General features: G+C 30.9%; 2 protein-coding genes across 2 annotated transcripts; one reads left to right on the plus strand and one right to left on the minus strand.

Annotated features, from left to right (window-relative positions):
• Positions 1 to 284: 284 nt before the first annotated feature.
• Positions 285 to 1,917, minus strand: LOC131842566 (transmembrane protein 186). Its single transcript, XM_059191139.1, has 2 exons — positions 1,598 to 1,917; positions 285 to 626 (listed from the first exon to the last, which is right to left on the minus strand). The coding sequence occupies exons 1-2, from the start codon at positions 1,875 to 1,877 to the stop codon at positions 331 to 333; spliced, it is 576 nt and encodes a 191-aa protein (XP_059047122.1). The 5' UTR covers positions 1,878 to 1,917; the 3' UTR covers positions 285 to 330.
• Positions 1,918 to 2,212: 295 nt separating this feature from the next.
• Positions 2,213 to 4,853, plus strand: LOC131842546 (transducin beta-like protein 3). The gene is made up of 2 exons (XM_059191116.1): positions 2,213 to 2,330; positions 2,498 to 4,853. Exons 1-2 carry the CDS (start codon positions 2,308 to 2,310, stop codon positions 4,851 to 4,853), a joined length of 2,379 nt encoding a protein of 792 aa, XP_059047099.1. The 5' UTR covers positions 2,213 to 2,307.
• The last annotated feature ends 11,502 nt before the right edge of the window (positions 4,854 to 16,355 follow it).

Raw genomic sequence — 16,355 nt, forward strand, 5'->3', positions numbered from 1 at the left:
CTGTAGATAATTTGTATATATACAGACAAATTAAAAGCAATAATTTTTATATGAAATTATATCACTGGAATTGGCAAAACTGTTTGTGCAAATTATTATAGGTATTTACCACCTGCATTTTTTCATTGTATTTATTCAAAATTTCTATTTATAAGATTTGGTTCGCTATACTATTGTATATTTAAGAATAGAATGATAAAATAGTGTATTATGTTTTAATTGTTACTTTGGCCCAATTTTTAATCCCAAGTATCAAGTATAATATATTATCTACTTATAATTAACAATAAATATACACAAGCTGAAATATTAGAACATTGAAATGCATAACTATTCAATATATTGTCCAATTTTTGTAGGATTTAAAACTGTACCAAACTTTATAAAAAATCTATATTTAGTACCATCTCTAAGATGTGGAGACATATATACAGCATCCATTGTTCTTGGTGGCAAATCTAGTAATGGTATCCAATCACTTACAGGAATTATTTTATTTATTCTTTTCCCCCAAAAATCAACTGATGATATTTTAATATTTTTATTGTCTTTACTTATATATAAAAATCCTATAACATTGTGAAATAAGATACTGGGTATTAAGAGTGCACATCCAGCAGTTAATCCTGAAACAATTGACACAATAATTAAATATATAAGAATAAATATATTTCTAATAATTATTGTATGGACTCATATAGACTTATATAATATTCTTCATTAAAATGCATATCGCTTTGTTAAATTAATCTTTCGGTCTGTCCACTTTAAGAAATGGTACTGGAGTGTTTCATTGCTTTTTCGATTATAACATGTAAAAATCATTTATTCATATAAAGGACTCTATAGAGGACATGTTATGTACATGTTTTTTTATTCAACATACTACTTAAGCTGAGAAAAGCTGGCTGAAAACTCAATTGTATGAGATAAGTTTCTTGCCAACCCTTCTCAACTAAAGACATATGAACCCAGACACCTAACGACATTACTATGAAAAAAATAAACTCTCCTAGAAAGCCTAAACAAAAAATAAAAACTACATAGATGCCCCAGAAGGAAATGGGAATCAAACTTGAATACACACAAACAAGTGACAGCTTGCGTGGTCTAATGGTTTAACACATCTCTTTACTCCCAATAGTCGCAATTTCGATTGATGGTATTTACATGGTACAATCATCTGTATTCATGAATATTATTTTTTGTATTGATCTCAGTGTTTCCAAAGTATATTATGTATCTATTTTTATAAATCCGTTGTGTCATACTCGTAGCACAAGCTCTGCTGAGCTTATCAAGATTAACTATTTTAGTTAATATCTCTGCACAATTCACAATGTCTAGAGATATTAATAAAATAGTTAATTGGAATACAATATCTTAAATGTGCACCATAGCAATACTGTTCAACTTTTGGATTTATCATAGTTATAACTTTACTTTTGCGTCACCACTTTCCTTAAAATCAATTTTGCCCAGTTTGACTGGTTTTTAGTCATATTGCTAAAATTTTAATAAACTGTGTAATTTCAGTTTTATTTAACTTTGTTAGTATTTTAACATCAACATAACCTTATTCTTTTTGCATCCTCACCTATGTAGAATGTTGCTAAAAATGTTTGCTCTGGTATTACACTCATCATTTCTAACACTCCGCAACTAGGAACTGCTATGGATGATCCAGCAAAATGGTACACTTTAAGTCTATTTAGAAGGGCTATATATTTTATACTTGGAAATTTATATACCGACTCAAATTCCGTAGACTCATTTTCGTGCTTTTCTTTAGACATACATCTTTTAGGCACGTTAGAAAGTCTCTTTAAACTTGTAATGAATTGATTTCTAAAAGATATACTAAACATTATAAGCATGAAAAAATAGAATTAATTTAAATTAACACAAAGTAATATTTGGATTACAGTATTGTTAATACTAAGGACAGATCAGTCTGTCACTCATTCAGTCAAGGGATACCTGCATTGCGATTACTATTACCAGTAAAATAAATTCAGTTTTGTCACTAATAATTAAGGGTTCAAAAATTCTTCTCATTTTATGAGCACATTTAAAAGAATTAAATCGATTTATATATAAAAATTGTTATATGGCTTAAAGGTCAAATGCTATTGTTTTTTCTTCTGGTTACGACGGTTTGCGTTACCATTAGCCATCAAAGCCATTTGCCAGTATCAATCAAATTGTCAGTTCTGTCAGTCAATCAGTGATTTATTTTGTAAAATTTTGGTTATTTGCTACACGTGATTATAGAAATTATTTTATGAAAAATTTAAATATTCTATAATGACGAATATTTTAAAAGAAATGTGAGTATTCGTATATGTGTGTACAATATTATGAAAGTTTAGTTGTACCTGTAATATAAGTAGATATTTTTATAATGTAGCTATTTTTAATCTCTACGTTAAACCTATAACATATAATATATATTTTAAATAAGGGATCATTCAGCATTGATACTTTATGTTTATAGTTATGAAAAGACTGCAGAGTTCACAGCGTTTTATACTGGCGGAGAAATACAATGGACTACAGACGGCGCACATCTTCTATGCCAGTGTGAGGATGATATAAAAGTAATAGATGTTAATAATGTAGCCACGGTTCTTGCTATTGGAGAAACAAATGAAAACACTGAAAGTGATCAGATTTACACGTTTCAAATATCACATGACAACGAAACTGTTATTACGGCACATAAAAGCGGGTTGATGAAATTATGGGATAGGAATACTGGAAAAGAACAAAAGAAATGGAGGTCAGGTCACAAAGGCCCTGTAGCCCGACTAGCATTTGACTCAACTGATGTAAACATAGCTTCAGGTGGCTCTGATGGTAATATACGGCTATGGAATCTAGCCCATCATACTTGCACAAGTAGTTTAAGAGGAGCCCTTGGCGTTTTTACTGTACTCAAATATCATCCTGATTCCACAAAACATTTAATTTTTGGAGCAGCAGATGATACTAAAATAAGGTCATGGAATTCTACTAATGGAAAAGAGAATGTGATATACTCAGGACATTTCAGTAAAGTAACATCATTGTTGTTTACCATTGATGGTGAATATATGATCAGTTCTGGTAGAGACAGAGTGTTAATTTTATGGAAATTGAATGAAAGTAAAGCTCTAAGAGTTATTCCAGTGTATGAAAGTATTGAAACAGCATTACTTTTACCTCAGACATTTAAAATTCCAAATTTTACTAAAAAGTTGGAAACTGAGGGGATTTATGTTGCATGTGCAGGTGAAAAAGGAGTAATAAAAATATGGAATATGCATATGAGTCGTTTAATGTATGAGCAGAACAATAGCTTGGTTTCTCCTGCATCAGAAGAGGGTGGATTAGCAATTCAACATCTTTTATTCAATGAAGCCAGGAATATGTTATCTGTAGTTACTGTTGATCACAATATAATTATTCATGACCTTGAAACATTTGGTTGTGTGAAACAATTGATTGGTTTTACAGATGAGATTTTAGATATCATCTTTATTGGTGAAGATGAAACTCACATTGTTGTTGCCACAAATAGTAAAGATTTAAAATATTATGATCTGCAAAGTATGAATTGCCAGATAATTAAAGGCCATACAGACATTGTATTATCTTTAGCAAGATTTCCAACTAAACCACAAATGTTTATATCTTCAGGTAAAGATAATTCTGTTAGAATTTGGCTTCAAGATGCAAATAATGATATAAAATGTATAGGAATTGGAACAAGGCATACTGCTTCTGTGGGATCAGTGTTTACCTCTCAAACATCTTCTGATTTTTTCACATCAGTCAGTCAGGATAACTGCTTGAAAGTTTGGCAAGTACCTAAAGATATAGAGATATTTGACCAAAAGATAAAATCAACTCATACTGAATTAGCTCATAATATGGATATAAATTGTGTAGCTGTTTCACCAAATGATAAGATGATAGCTACCGGCTCTCAGGATAAGACAGTAAAGTTGTGGACAGAAGATTTAACACTATTAGGGATACTCAAAGGACATAGAAGAGGAGTATGGTGTTCTTGTTTCTCGCCAGTTGACCAAGTAATACTGACATCTTCTGCTGACTCTTCTATAAAATTGTGGTCCATAGCAGACTTAAGCTGTTTGAAGACTTTTGAAGGCCATGAAAGTTCAGTTTTAAAAATTGAATTTCTCAGCAAAGGACAACAAATTATATCAAGTGGTGCTGATGGCCTTTTAAAATTATGGTCTATAAAAAGTTCAGAGTGTAAAATGTCTTTAGATAATCATGATGGAAAGATATGGTCTTTGGCAGTTAACAAAGATGGATGCTTATTAATAACAGGGGGATCAGATTCGAAATTAGTAATTTTAAAGGATGTAACAATGGAACACCGTGACCAGAGAAATAAGGAGAGGGAACAACAAATATTACAAGAACAAGAGTTAATGAATCTTCTACATGACAAAAAAATGGTGAAAGCTCTGAAATTAGCACTACGCATGGAGCGACCTCTACATGTTTTAAAAATAATAAATGAAATTTTAAAAAATGGAAATGACAAACTATTCGAAACTCTTAAAGAAATAAACCACACTCAAAAAGAAACCTTAATACGATTTGCTACAGAATGGAATACTAACAATAAAAACTGTCATGCTGCACAACTCATATTTCACATATTAACTCCTGAAATTATTTCTGGTAACTTAACGTTGCCTCATCTTGATAGTTTTATTGAAGGTGCATTGCCCTACAGTGAAAGGCATTATGATAGATTAACCAATTTATTACAAGATTTAAATTTAATATCATATACTGTTAACTGTATGCAACCCCATGCTATTAAAAATTAATAAAATTATTTGTTAATTTCATTTGTATGCCATACTTAGTAAATTAAAAATCGCTGACAAAACTTTATTATAAAAAATATTAAGTGTCTTTAAAATACTTTTTTAGTTCCTGAAATAACAATTTGTATGTATCGAGATTTAATATAGCTGAAAATTAAAAAATCTGGATTAATAATTACACTGGATTTATCAGTGAATAAATATTTAATGCTAACGCCAACCGTGCTCTGACGCACTATTTGTGTTATGTTCAAATAAAATTGTGAAAATGTTAATTTACCTTTGTAATGTTTTTAAGCTCAACTGGCATTACGTTGAACCGTCGAGTCGTACGCTTGCACAGTCTTTATGGAGCATCCTTGGATAGCAGCTTCCAATGCGCTCTTATGCCTATAGAGTACAGTACAGTACAGTAGTAGTGGAACTATCACACGAAGCGGACTAATCGTGTTGTATTTTAAAGTTAGGTTTTTTGCGAGTGTTACCTCCTTCCCTTACTAATGATACACTTATCATAATGAAGTTAAGAACTTTTTTATCATACCAGGCGCTTATAATTATTTTCAAATATGCTCACGGACAAAAGTAAGTAACTTCAAAATTAATATATTATATATAATATACTTTCATTCATTTATAGAATAATAATAATATAATTTAAGAACCACACTCTTAGTGGATTACTACGAATTTAATATATATACAATACATGCATCACATTTAATAAGAAATCAACCTCATAAAATATCTAAATCAAGTAATAGGTATTGAAATTTTAAACTTCCGTTACGGTCCGAACCGTTCATCTGGCTCGTTGGCAGGGTCCGTTTCTAAATACTTGGCGTAATAATTTAGTTCTACAACCCTTCATTACTCCTGAATAAATAAAACAAACAAAATTTATAGGATACGAACGAAGGTACAAAAGGTCTTATCGCTTAAACGATCTTTTTCAGTCAACCTTTGAGTAAAGGAGAAATTTAGTCTAGTATAGAAGTCTTCAAAAGAAAAATGTAGAAATTTTACTGTTTTTTACTATGAAATATTTAATGAATATTCTCCTAGATCGGAAATGCAGTACAAGCATTTTACCTACTTTGTTTTCTTAAGGATTACCGTTTCTTATACTATTTTATAGGTAAAATATCATTATTACTAGGTATATCAATGTGTATCTGTGATATATAAACAGTGCATTTGCCTCTACTAACGGTTTATGATTAGGGAACACCAGGGCACAAGATATGATGTGGTGGAAGTGACATCAATTAACATATCACACAAATTATGATTATTATTTCATTGTTATCATTAAATAATATCCAGATATAATTGTGTGGAGATTGTCCTGAAAAGGAATTTACTGAGAATTATTAAATATATTTCTTCCAATGTAAGATCTAATTTAAATATAGAAAAGATCTAAAGATATAATAGGAATATGTGATTGGACGAACTTTAATTTTGTAGCCTTCGATCAAGACCATCTGATGGTAAATCATTACGGTAACTTATGAACGCCTGGAACTCTTTCATATTGCACAATATAAAGGCAATAACAAAATAAGAGGCCTACAGACAGACATACTCGTACTTAATGAATTTTCGTTACAATCACAGTTATGGTCTTTTAAGATTGAATCATAACAATGGATTAGGTACTCGTGATTAGTTGTCCCTAATTAATTATTGTACATAAGGTAAACATTTAGTTTAATAATGTCAAGGTTTTATTAGTAGGCAAAAGTTAAGTAGGTAACTAGGTATATACGGAAATGCAGTTTTAAAATGAAGTTGCTTATCTATATAAGCAATAACTAGGTAACATACGTTAGATCTACTCGTAATTTGTATATACCTAAGTACTACGAGAGGCAACTATATTCTACAAATAATTGCATTATACCTTATAGTGTACATATTAAGTGTGTTTAATAGTCTTCTCAATTTTGGTGCTACATGATCTTAATTTTAATAAGTGAACAATAGGCTATAGAAACACTCCATAAGAACTATATCTACCTACATTCTGTTGTTGAATCGCCACTGATTCTCATGGCTAATGACTCTGTGTATTTAGGTACATAATTTATGTACGCTCTGCAAACAGATACCTTTAATATGAGTACTTAGATAATATTTTATAGCGGCATATCCTAAGATTATCCACATAGTTTTTCCAGACCACGGAGTAGTAAATTTTCAAGTAGATCCTGTATGTCCGTCCTTCGAAGTTTTCCGTGAGTAGAGCAACATAAAAATATTTTATGTAGGTAGGAGTAGTAGGAGGAGGTACACGCTCTGTAGGTAGGTACAAAGTAGTTTGCGTGAATATATTCACCTATTTCAGGCCGCCAAGCTGCTGGCTTTTTAACTTGTGTTTCAATAGAAGGGTGAGATGAAGATAGTGAAATTACAGGATAAGAGGCATGATATCTTAGTCATCCGGAATGGCAACATATGAGTGATATCACAGGCATCACATGATTACGCTATGTTCCTAGTACTGTTCAGGTTTATAGGAGACAGTTATCAGTTACCATCGATGGGCCATCAGCTTCTTTGCCTTTCTAGTTATCTAATATAGGTAAACTATATAATTTTATTACCATTTAAATTATTTATAAATTTATAACATTATTAAAATTTTGTATAGTAATAGGTAACTTACGTGCATTTTATGTAAATTCATTAAACCTAAAAATGTTTGCCGGTTCTTTGTACAAAAATATAATTAATTTATTGCAGGAAAGTTAAGGTAACTTTGTATATTATTATGAAGTAGAAATTCATATGTCTTATTCTCTGTAAGTTATGGTATGGCGCTGGTGATAGGCATACCATTATAATTAAAACGTAGGTCGTTTGCGTTTAGTTTGTTTGCAACATATCATAACGACCACGCGGTTGAACCTGATTGTAAAAAATGTAACATACAAAACATTGTTTTAAAAAGTACGTATTCAAATATTAGCTGTACCTAACTATCACCATGCATGGAGCAGGTATATTCCTTAGAAGTGGTGATAAACGGCAGCTGCCTTGAATGGCACAGTGTGATCAGTACCTATATCATGAATTCAGCTGTATAGACAAATATCTATCGGCCACAAGTAATTTTGGTAAGCTTGTCATTCCTATATATCGTATTATTTATTTACTTCTAGAAAATTCTCTAGTCATTTTTTATTAAGCTTCGAATCGAGGTAGCCTTTGTACAAAGTTTTCTCAGACAGAGATGCCCATCTCACCTATTGTTATTTGTAAAATGTGTTTCGGTTAAAATGTGGAATATGGCAGTTAAAATGCAATTTACTCGTACTAGTACGAGATACGAGAAGCTCTATGTAGTAGATATTTGTACTACTATCGTATAGCTTCTTGTAGTATCATGATTGTATTAGCGATACTACTATTTCCATTCGATAAATAAAGAGTGTTATTAGTATGTATTAGACTTTTCTTGACAGTTACAAAATGTACCTAAATAACTTAACTAGTGGCTATATATACCTAATGAATCCATTCATATGAAACATTGTTTTGACCGTACTCATTAGATATTGCTAAACATTACTGTAAATTAGTAGGTAGGTACTATAAATTCGTAAAATTTTGGAAACCTAAATAATACTTCCAAACAAACTACTTTTATTCAGTTGTTATGTTACTTTGATAATGCTTAAATTATGATGCTTCTGGGATTATTTTATTAAATTTAAAGTGAAACTGAACACAATTATTATACAGTTATAACGTTCCGATGTAAAAATTAGATCATTATAAATAAGTAATAAAAGTATCTATTTATCTTGAAGCAAATCACTAAAATATGTATCTATGTTTAATAAACACGCAGAATATAATATGTAGACAAAAAAATATTGATGTGAATAACTCCATTAATTCACCACGGTATAAGTATAGTGTAATGACAAGGATTGTTTGAAATAAAACAAGTTTTATTTTTGTACATATTCTCCTTTATTAACTTCCTTATCACATGATTTCTCAAACTCCTAGAAAACCACTCTCTTCTTCGTCTTATTAGATATATCTTTTATTAAAAAACGGGTAATTCTGGTGAGGATAGATCAGTTTAAATTACCGCAGTATCTGTTATAGTTTATCCAGAGTTCATATTTACTTAAAATAACAATAATAATGTGTGCTTTGATTTAACTACAAAAAACTAAAAATAGTCATAAATATTAACTTATTACTATCACGGGACTAGGTAAAGGGGACTGATATTTATTAAAGAACTTCAAACGAATGAAACCAATGTTCGTATTCAAATATATTTTTTACACCAACGAAATAAGTTTATAACCATGACTAAATTTTTCATTTATCATAATTACTGCGGTATTAGTTAAATGACATCATCTAGCTCTTTTCTTTAATTCAAAAGTATACCATTATACAAGTACATACATACTGAGTTTAGTTCTATGTTTATTATATTGTATTGAGTCCCAGGTTTCGCATATTTAAAGAAAAATAATGAGAGACAGGCTACGTACCTACTACATGTGTATATACTTACTGGTCCCAAATTTCTATTCATTACGTCTAACTTCTATTTTATTTATACTATAACTTTTGGACATATTACTGACAGAAATTTAATACTTTTTTGTAAATATACATACAGACAGATACCCAGAATAATACAAACAGACATTATTGAATTCAAATAGTTACGTTGTGAGTGACCTCGCGAACATTGATTTCAAAGCAGAGCATTAAACCGCCAGATCATCCAGGTAGAGAGATATCTGTAATATGTTTTATTTTTCAGTTTTTATGACCAAGGACGCAAAATCATTTGTGATGGCGCTCTATTTAATCGCATATACACACCTGTAAACACCTCTAAAATGTCATTCTCTAGGATCAATGAATATTTTTTAAAAGTAAGATTATAAATAATCGCTTAATTGTTATCTGCATAGGTGTAATTAATAAAAAATGCCTTTAAATATTTTTTTATACCACGTAGGTGACAAACAAGCATTTCTAGCTCATCTATATTTTATGCCCATAGTACAATATGTGCTTAGTTTGTTATTGTGTTCTGGGTCAATTATTTGTTACTTTAGTTATTATTCTTAGCATGAAGGAGTCGGATCTACAGATTATACTAGTCACTAACGTAACTCTAGCTCTTACTTTTCTATACCTGCTTTTTATGACAAAAATAGATTTTATATCTAATCTAAGTTTTACAAATGAGTAATAAAATAAATAATTGCATATTTACAATAAAGCATGGCTGTTCCATAAATTTAACGAAGGTCCTTTTATACTTGGCACAGTTGGTTGACTGTTTATCGTAGTAATCGATGATAAGCAAGTCTCAGAGTTTTCCTTGATCTCAATCATAGTCCTCTGATCTGTTCCAAGTTGTTATGAATATAAGTATGTATTAAATTCCAGCTCGTTTATTTCCTGAGACGAGGTAGCGCATGCGCTACGAATTTACCTATAGGTACTCATACCTATAATCTAAATATTATGATATTACTCACCAACCAGTATTACGAGTATGAATAAACAACTGTTACAATGATCTGTCATTAAATTTATATAAAAACCTATGTATTATAATTCCTTATAGAACAATAACATAAGCTTATATTCAAAAATTTCTGTCGTATTGTACTCTTTTGTGTACCCCGAAAGAGACCAAGCCTGAAAATAGACAGGTAGACGGAATCTACATAGATAATTATGCAACAAAACCTTGTCTATTGTATTCCATTAACATTCATAAATATATATAAATAAATATTCATATAAGTCACTTACATGATTCGATCGATAGGAATAACAAAATTCTACTGCAACTGCTCTGATCCATATTTTGATCATGGAGTATTCACATTTAAGGACTCAAAGATAGAGAAGGCCATATCACAGTCTTACTGGGTTTAGTTTATATGTAGATTATTAAATAAATTATAGTTTGTCTGCCCATTTGGCAGTAGAGTCTATAATATAAAATATTAAGTCACCGAGACCGCTCACCACCTAATGAATGACGAGTGGCTGGTTGTTCATTTTTGTCTTATAAATATTAAAACAGCGATCGATACTTATAGGTATAACATGGGCACGTTGCTGGTAATCGTAATTGTAATAAAATGTTACTAAACGGTACTTAAATTATCGGTACTTTAATCTCATCATATCAGTTGCTCCTGTGTAATAAAAACGTTCAACGCTCTCAATCTAAAAGGAACTGAGGATATCTGGGGTATGTCAGTTAGAGTAATGAAAACTGTAATAAGTGAAGTTGCTTCACATTTAACTGAAATATTTAATATGAGCATTGATCAAGGTATTTTTCCAGATCTAATGAAAGTGAGTAAAATAATACCGCTATTTAAATCTGGTGACAAAGACAATATATCTAATTTTAGACCTATCTCAATTTTACCAGTATTTAGTAAGATTTTTTAAAAGATACTACTTACACAAATGTTAGCTCATTTTAATACACATGATTTATTTCATAAACAGCAATTCGGATTTACGAGTGGACGGTCTACTACTGATGCAGGCATTAACTTAATACAAAGTATTTTTGGAGCCTGGGAAGATTCACAGGATGCCATTGGTGTCTTCTGTGATCTCTCTAAAGCGTTTGATTGCGTTGACCATAGGATATTATTACGCAAACTAGAACATTATGGAATTAGTGAAAAGTCCTCAGAACTCATTAGATCATATTTGCGCGATAGAATTCAAGTGGTAGACATTAAAGGAAGCAAGTCCAAGGGGTCATTTATAAAAATGGGTGTACCCCAGGGTTCTATACTTGGCCCATTTCTTTTTCTTGTTTACATAAACGACTTACCATACCAGTTTCAAAACATACTTGACATAGTATTGTTTGCTGATGACACATCACTTATTTTCGAAGTGAAAAGAAATACAAAGGATTTTAATAATATAAATATTGCTCTTGAGGATGTTCTAAACTGGTTTACATCAAATAATCTAGCGCTTAATTCAATGAAAACAAAATGTGTTAAATTCTCTTTACCAAATGTAAAACAAGTAACGACAACTGTTAGTCTGAATCATCATGTTTTGGACTTTGTTGATGAGACTTCGTTTCTTGGTATTGTAATAGATAATAAATTGCAGTGGGGACCACATATATTCACACTAGCCAAAAGACTAAGCTCGGCTGCTTTTGCTATCAGAAAAATTAGACAGTTGACTGATACTGCAACAGCGAAACTAGTGTATTTTAGTTACTTCCATAGTATAATGTCGTATGGTATTATATTGTGGGGAAGAGCGGCTGATGTAGAATCAATTTTTATATTACAAAAAAGAGCAATTCGTTCAATATATAATTTACCGTGTCGCGAATCTCTTAGAGAACGCTCTAAAGAAACAGATATCCTTACTGTTCCCTCTCAATATATATATGAAAATATTATGTACGTACGCAAAAACTTAAATTTATTTCCAAAAAATAGTCACACGCTTTTAATACAAGGAATAAAAATAAATTAAATATGCCTAGTTATCGTCTTAAAAAAGTAAGTACATCTTTCATGGGACATTGTATACATTTTTATAATAAATTGCCAAATAGTGTTTTAAATTTAAGTGAAGGCAAATTTAAGATACATGTAAAAAAAACACTTTGCTCTAAAGCTTATTATAAAATAAACGACTACTTAAATGACTACAATGTGTGGACTTAGGTAATTACAACTTCAACTTTTGTTATGAGGTATATAATTTTTCCCATTGACATGGATAATGTAATAACATTAAAGAAACTTATTATAAATTTTGTAATGACATATTGTAAACTAAATAATGTAAATTTAATATTGTAATGGGTGAAAACTGTGATCGGTACAGCCTATGCTGTAAATAATATAATTGACGTAGTGGAGTAACCTGAAACAGTCATGCTCGCTATAAAGTTCAAACTTGTGGCGGCGTGGTGGGCCGGGTCGATGTGCTCCCTCAAATATGGTTGAGTACAATGATGGCTGGCTCATACGTCATACTTGTGAACGGGTGCTGCTTGTGGGGACTGGTCTGTTCAGGTTGTGAACACTGATTAAATTTTTTGTTCTTTGCGATAGCATATGCTGGTGGTCACTCTATTCTCCCAAATTTGAATTTTAATGACTGTATATTATTATAAACATGTTCCACTATTATTTGAAAAAAATACGAGCTCAGTTTCTTGTCAGTTCTTCTCATCTCGATATCATTCCGAACTGACGGTAGATTTGACAAATCATAAGAGTCTCTAATAGACCTACATGAATAAAGATATTTTGAATTTGAATTTGAAAAAATTTGAATTTGATACGTAGTTCAAGGTAGGGTTTAAATTGAACTGATTTAATCGAAATCTCTTGCGGATAATACCTATAGGACCAGTAATGGTGGGAGGTACAATCGTTTCAGCGGACACATTATGAGATTTTTTCTGATTTGGCTATATGCGAGGCGGTCTTTCTAGTTGGTATCCTATTGTTCCGATATCGGTTATAAGTTTAGGGCCGTGTTTAGGCAGCATAGTGGAACGCTAATTACCCTGATTTTCAACCTGTACACCTACATATCGACATATATTTTTTATTTATTTATTAAAGGAAAACCAAGGCTGACTACTAGACTATACTTAACTAGAATCAATATAAACGTCATACTAAGCCACTGACAGGCTTTCACAAATAACAACAGACTAATTCTAAAAAAAATTTTGACATCACTACATATAAAGGCAACAACACATTATAAAATTAACAAAGAATATGAGATTAATTAACAAGAGTGCAGTAACAAAACAAATAGCGAATTTATACAAATATGTATATACATATACATGATCTTCAATAATAATTAATTGTAATTTAAAGAAGGGCTCACTTAATTGGTGTCTCGCTGATTTAATATTATTAGAAAATAGATCTATACTAACCGTTTTAGATAATTTATAATTTATTAATTTTGTTGTTAGCTCGCCTGAGAAATGACTTCTGCTATACTATAGTTTGGTGACACTAGGGGGACAGATACGAGAGGATTGTGCCTTGTGGTACGTTAATGGATAATTTACCCAGGAGATTAGAGTAGTCGACAGCACCAGAGGCTATTCTCATTATATATGTAATATCCGCGATTTCACTACGCTTCTTAAGAGGGAGAAGGTGGTATTTTTTTGCAAAACTCAAGATACATAGTCGAATCATACGAATCTCGTAATCTGTAGGCTAAAAAACGAATAAACTTCTGTTGGATATTTTTGAGAAGTATCATGTAATCATGTAAAGTTTGATGAAATATCATAGTATCTAGGATTCCAAATCTGCGAACCATATTCCAATTTAATTCTAACCAACGTGCAGTATAATATTTTTAAGGTTTTAGCTTGCTAAAAAAAGTCTTGAGTTATTTATGTTTCCGTGTCCTATTGCTAACCTATTAGGTATAAAATATCTGCTGAAAGTAGGTATGTTATTAGATACCTACTGTATCTACATGTAGTGTCTACGTAATCTTATTTATTGTTGATGGTATTTTATCCATAAATAATAAAAACATTATAAGAGTTGGCCTGCCTGGCACTATAACTCTACATTTAATATAAGTATAGTGAAGTTAATGCATTCGCGTATCCCTGGTGTTAAACTTTATCACAATTTTTTTATTATACGTCATTACACTCCTTGCATAATCTAAATTGCGCGTGTATTGAAATGTTTCAAAATGTTCATAATTTCAGACATTTTATCGGAGGATTAATATCCCCTTAAGAAGATTACTTTCGTAAGGTGAACTAATCTTTTAATTACCTTGTTCAACGTCAGTTGTCTAGTTATAAAGCAGTGAAATTTCTATACTAATAAAACGATTATAATCTATCACTTTTGTACATTTCATACAATGCGCATGGAGTATTTTATTACAATGTTTATGAAAATTATAACTATAAATAACTGAAAATATTTCAATGCTTATTATCTCAATGTCACATTTTACAATCAAGACAATTCTGCTGAATTTTGATACCTTAGATAGGTATCAAGACATTTTAATAAATTAGTATGGTATAAGGACGAAAGTAACTCTTCGTATTACAAAAAGAAACATATTCTTCAGTTTCGACATCTATACTGGGTAGTGTACCCACACAACAAATATCATCGAATTAGGAACCTCCCTTTTTTTGGCAGTCGATTGAAAATATATCTTCGAGCTGGTTAGTTGTTGTGTTTTAAACTTAAAATTAGGATTATTATTTTCCTGCTGTAGTAGCAAATTAATTGGTTGTAAGTGGGTAAGTAACAGATAAGTAATTAGATATCGGCGAAGGCAGTTATAATGAATTAGCCTTCTAGGTGTACCTAGTCTTGTTGCAAACGTTAGCTACCGTATTTCACGAAGCTAATTCATTATTACTTGTTTGATAAAAACTGACAAGACCGTCTCTATGACACGGCTCGATAATTCGCCGTGACCGAACATTAAACATTGCTCTTATATTCCGTGTTTCTAATAAAGACATTTATCCGTTTATTTATATATGTTGTATGCATTATTAATAATATGAGATTTTTATTGTAATTATAATTACGTGCAAAGTAATTTTGTCAAAGATTTAACTATAAACTTTATTTTGTCATGTCTAGAATTTGAAAATAGTTTTCACCGTCCAGACGGATAATATTACATATTTTATTAAATACCGATTTCGATGATTTCTAATAGTTCAAATTTAGTTTCATGCAAATCGGAAAGAAAAGTTACAGCTATAAATAAGTGTAAAAGACCGGAGAATAATTGTTTTTTCACTAGTACCTATATCTAACGAAAGTTCTCAATATTCTCTATTTTCAAATTCACATGCTTTGTTAGGGGCTATTTATTCTATTCAAAATATTTATGGGTATCAATGAGTCGAATCAGTTCATTTAGATTCACCGTAAATGCTTCTTGTATAATTATTTTAAGTAATTCTCCTGAGATTCCTGCCATCATCATGAAAGGTTTTGTGTGAATGGATATGTATCCATTCATAAAAAAAAACTTTCATACTCGTATGCTGAATAGTTTTTTAACGAAACCAATTACGTTTTAGTTAATTGGTGCAACAGACCGAGGAAGTAGTGAATTGACCTTTTTCTATGTTTTTTTTCCAACTCAAGGCGTATCGATAGATGGATAGGTAACATTTAAAATATGTTGTTAAACTGCTGAAGGACAATTTACGATGTAAATTAATTATAGTGTTCAGGACTGTATTATCCATTAACTACAGCGGCGAGTTACCAAGTGCGGTGTAATACGACATGGTCTATTGCCAAGGATGGGGCCAATAGTCCATATTTCTAAGAACCCCTTACCTTCCTACCCTATATTTGCTAATGCTGTTATACATATTTGAGCCCAAATACAATGGGAAACATTATCGTATGTGGCATGAAAACATGTATTTTGAACTCCAATAAA

This window comes from Achroia grisella, unplaced genomic scaffold (genome assembly GCF_030625045.1).
Source record: "Achroia grisella isolate CSIRO2021 unplaced genomic scaffold, CSIRO_AGI_Agris_v1 utg241, whole genome shotgun sequence".
NCBI classification, from domain to species: domain Eukaryota; kingdom Metazoa; phylum Arthropoda; class Insecta; order Lepidoptera; family Pyralidae; genus Achroia; species Achroia grisella.

Bases quoted from the DNA above. Each gene is read 5' to 3' on its own strand.
- LOC131842566 (XM_059191139.1), bottom strand. From the start codon at position 1,877: ATGCTTATAATGTTTAGTATATCTTTTAGAAATCAATTCATTACAAGT. The intron at 627-1,597 runs GTGAGGATGCAA...CAATTGTTTCAG, and splicing joins TTTAGCAACATTCTACATAG to GATTAACTGCTGGATGTGCA.
- LOC131842546 (XM_059191116.1), top strand. From the start codon at position 2,308: ATGACGAATATTTTAAAAGAAAT. The intron at 2,331-2,497 runs GTGAGTATTCGT...TTATGTTTATAG, and splicing joins ACGAATATTTTAAAAGAAAT to TTATGAAAAGACTGCAGAGT.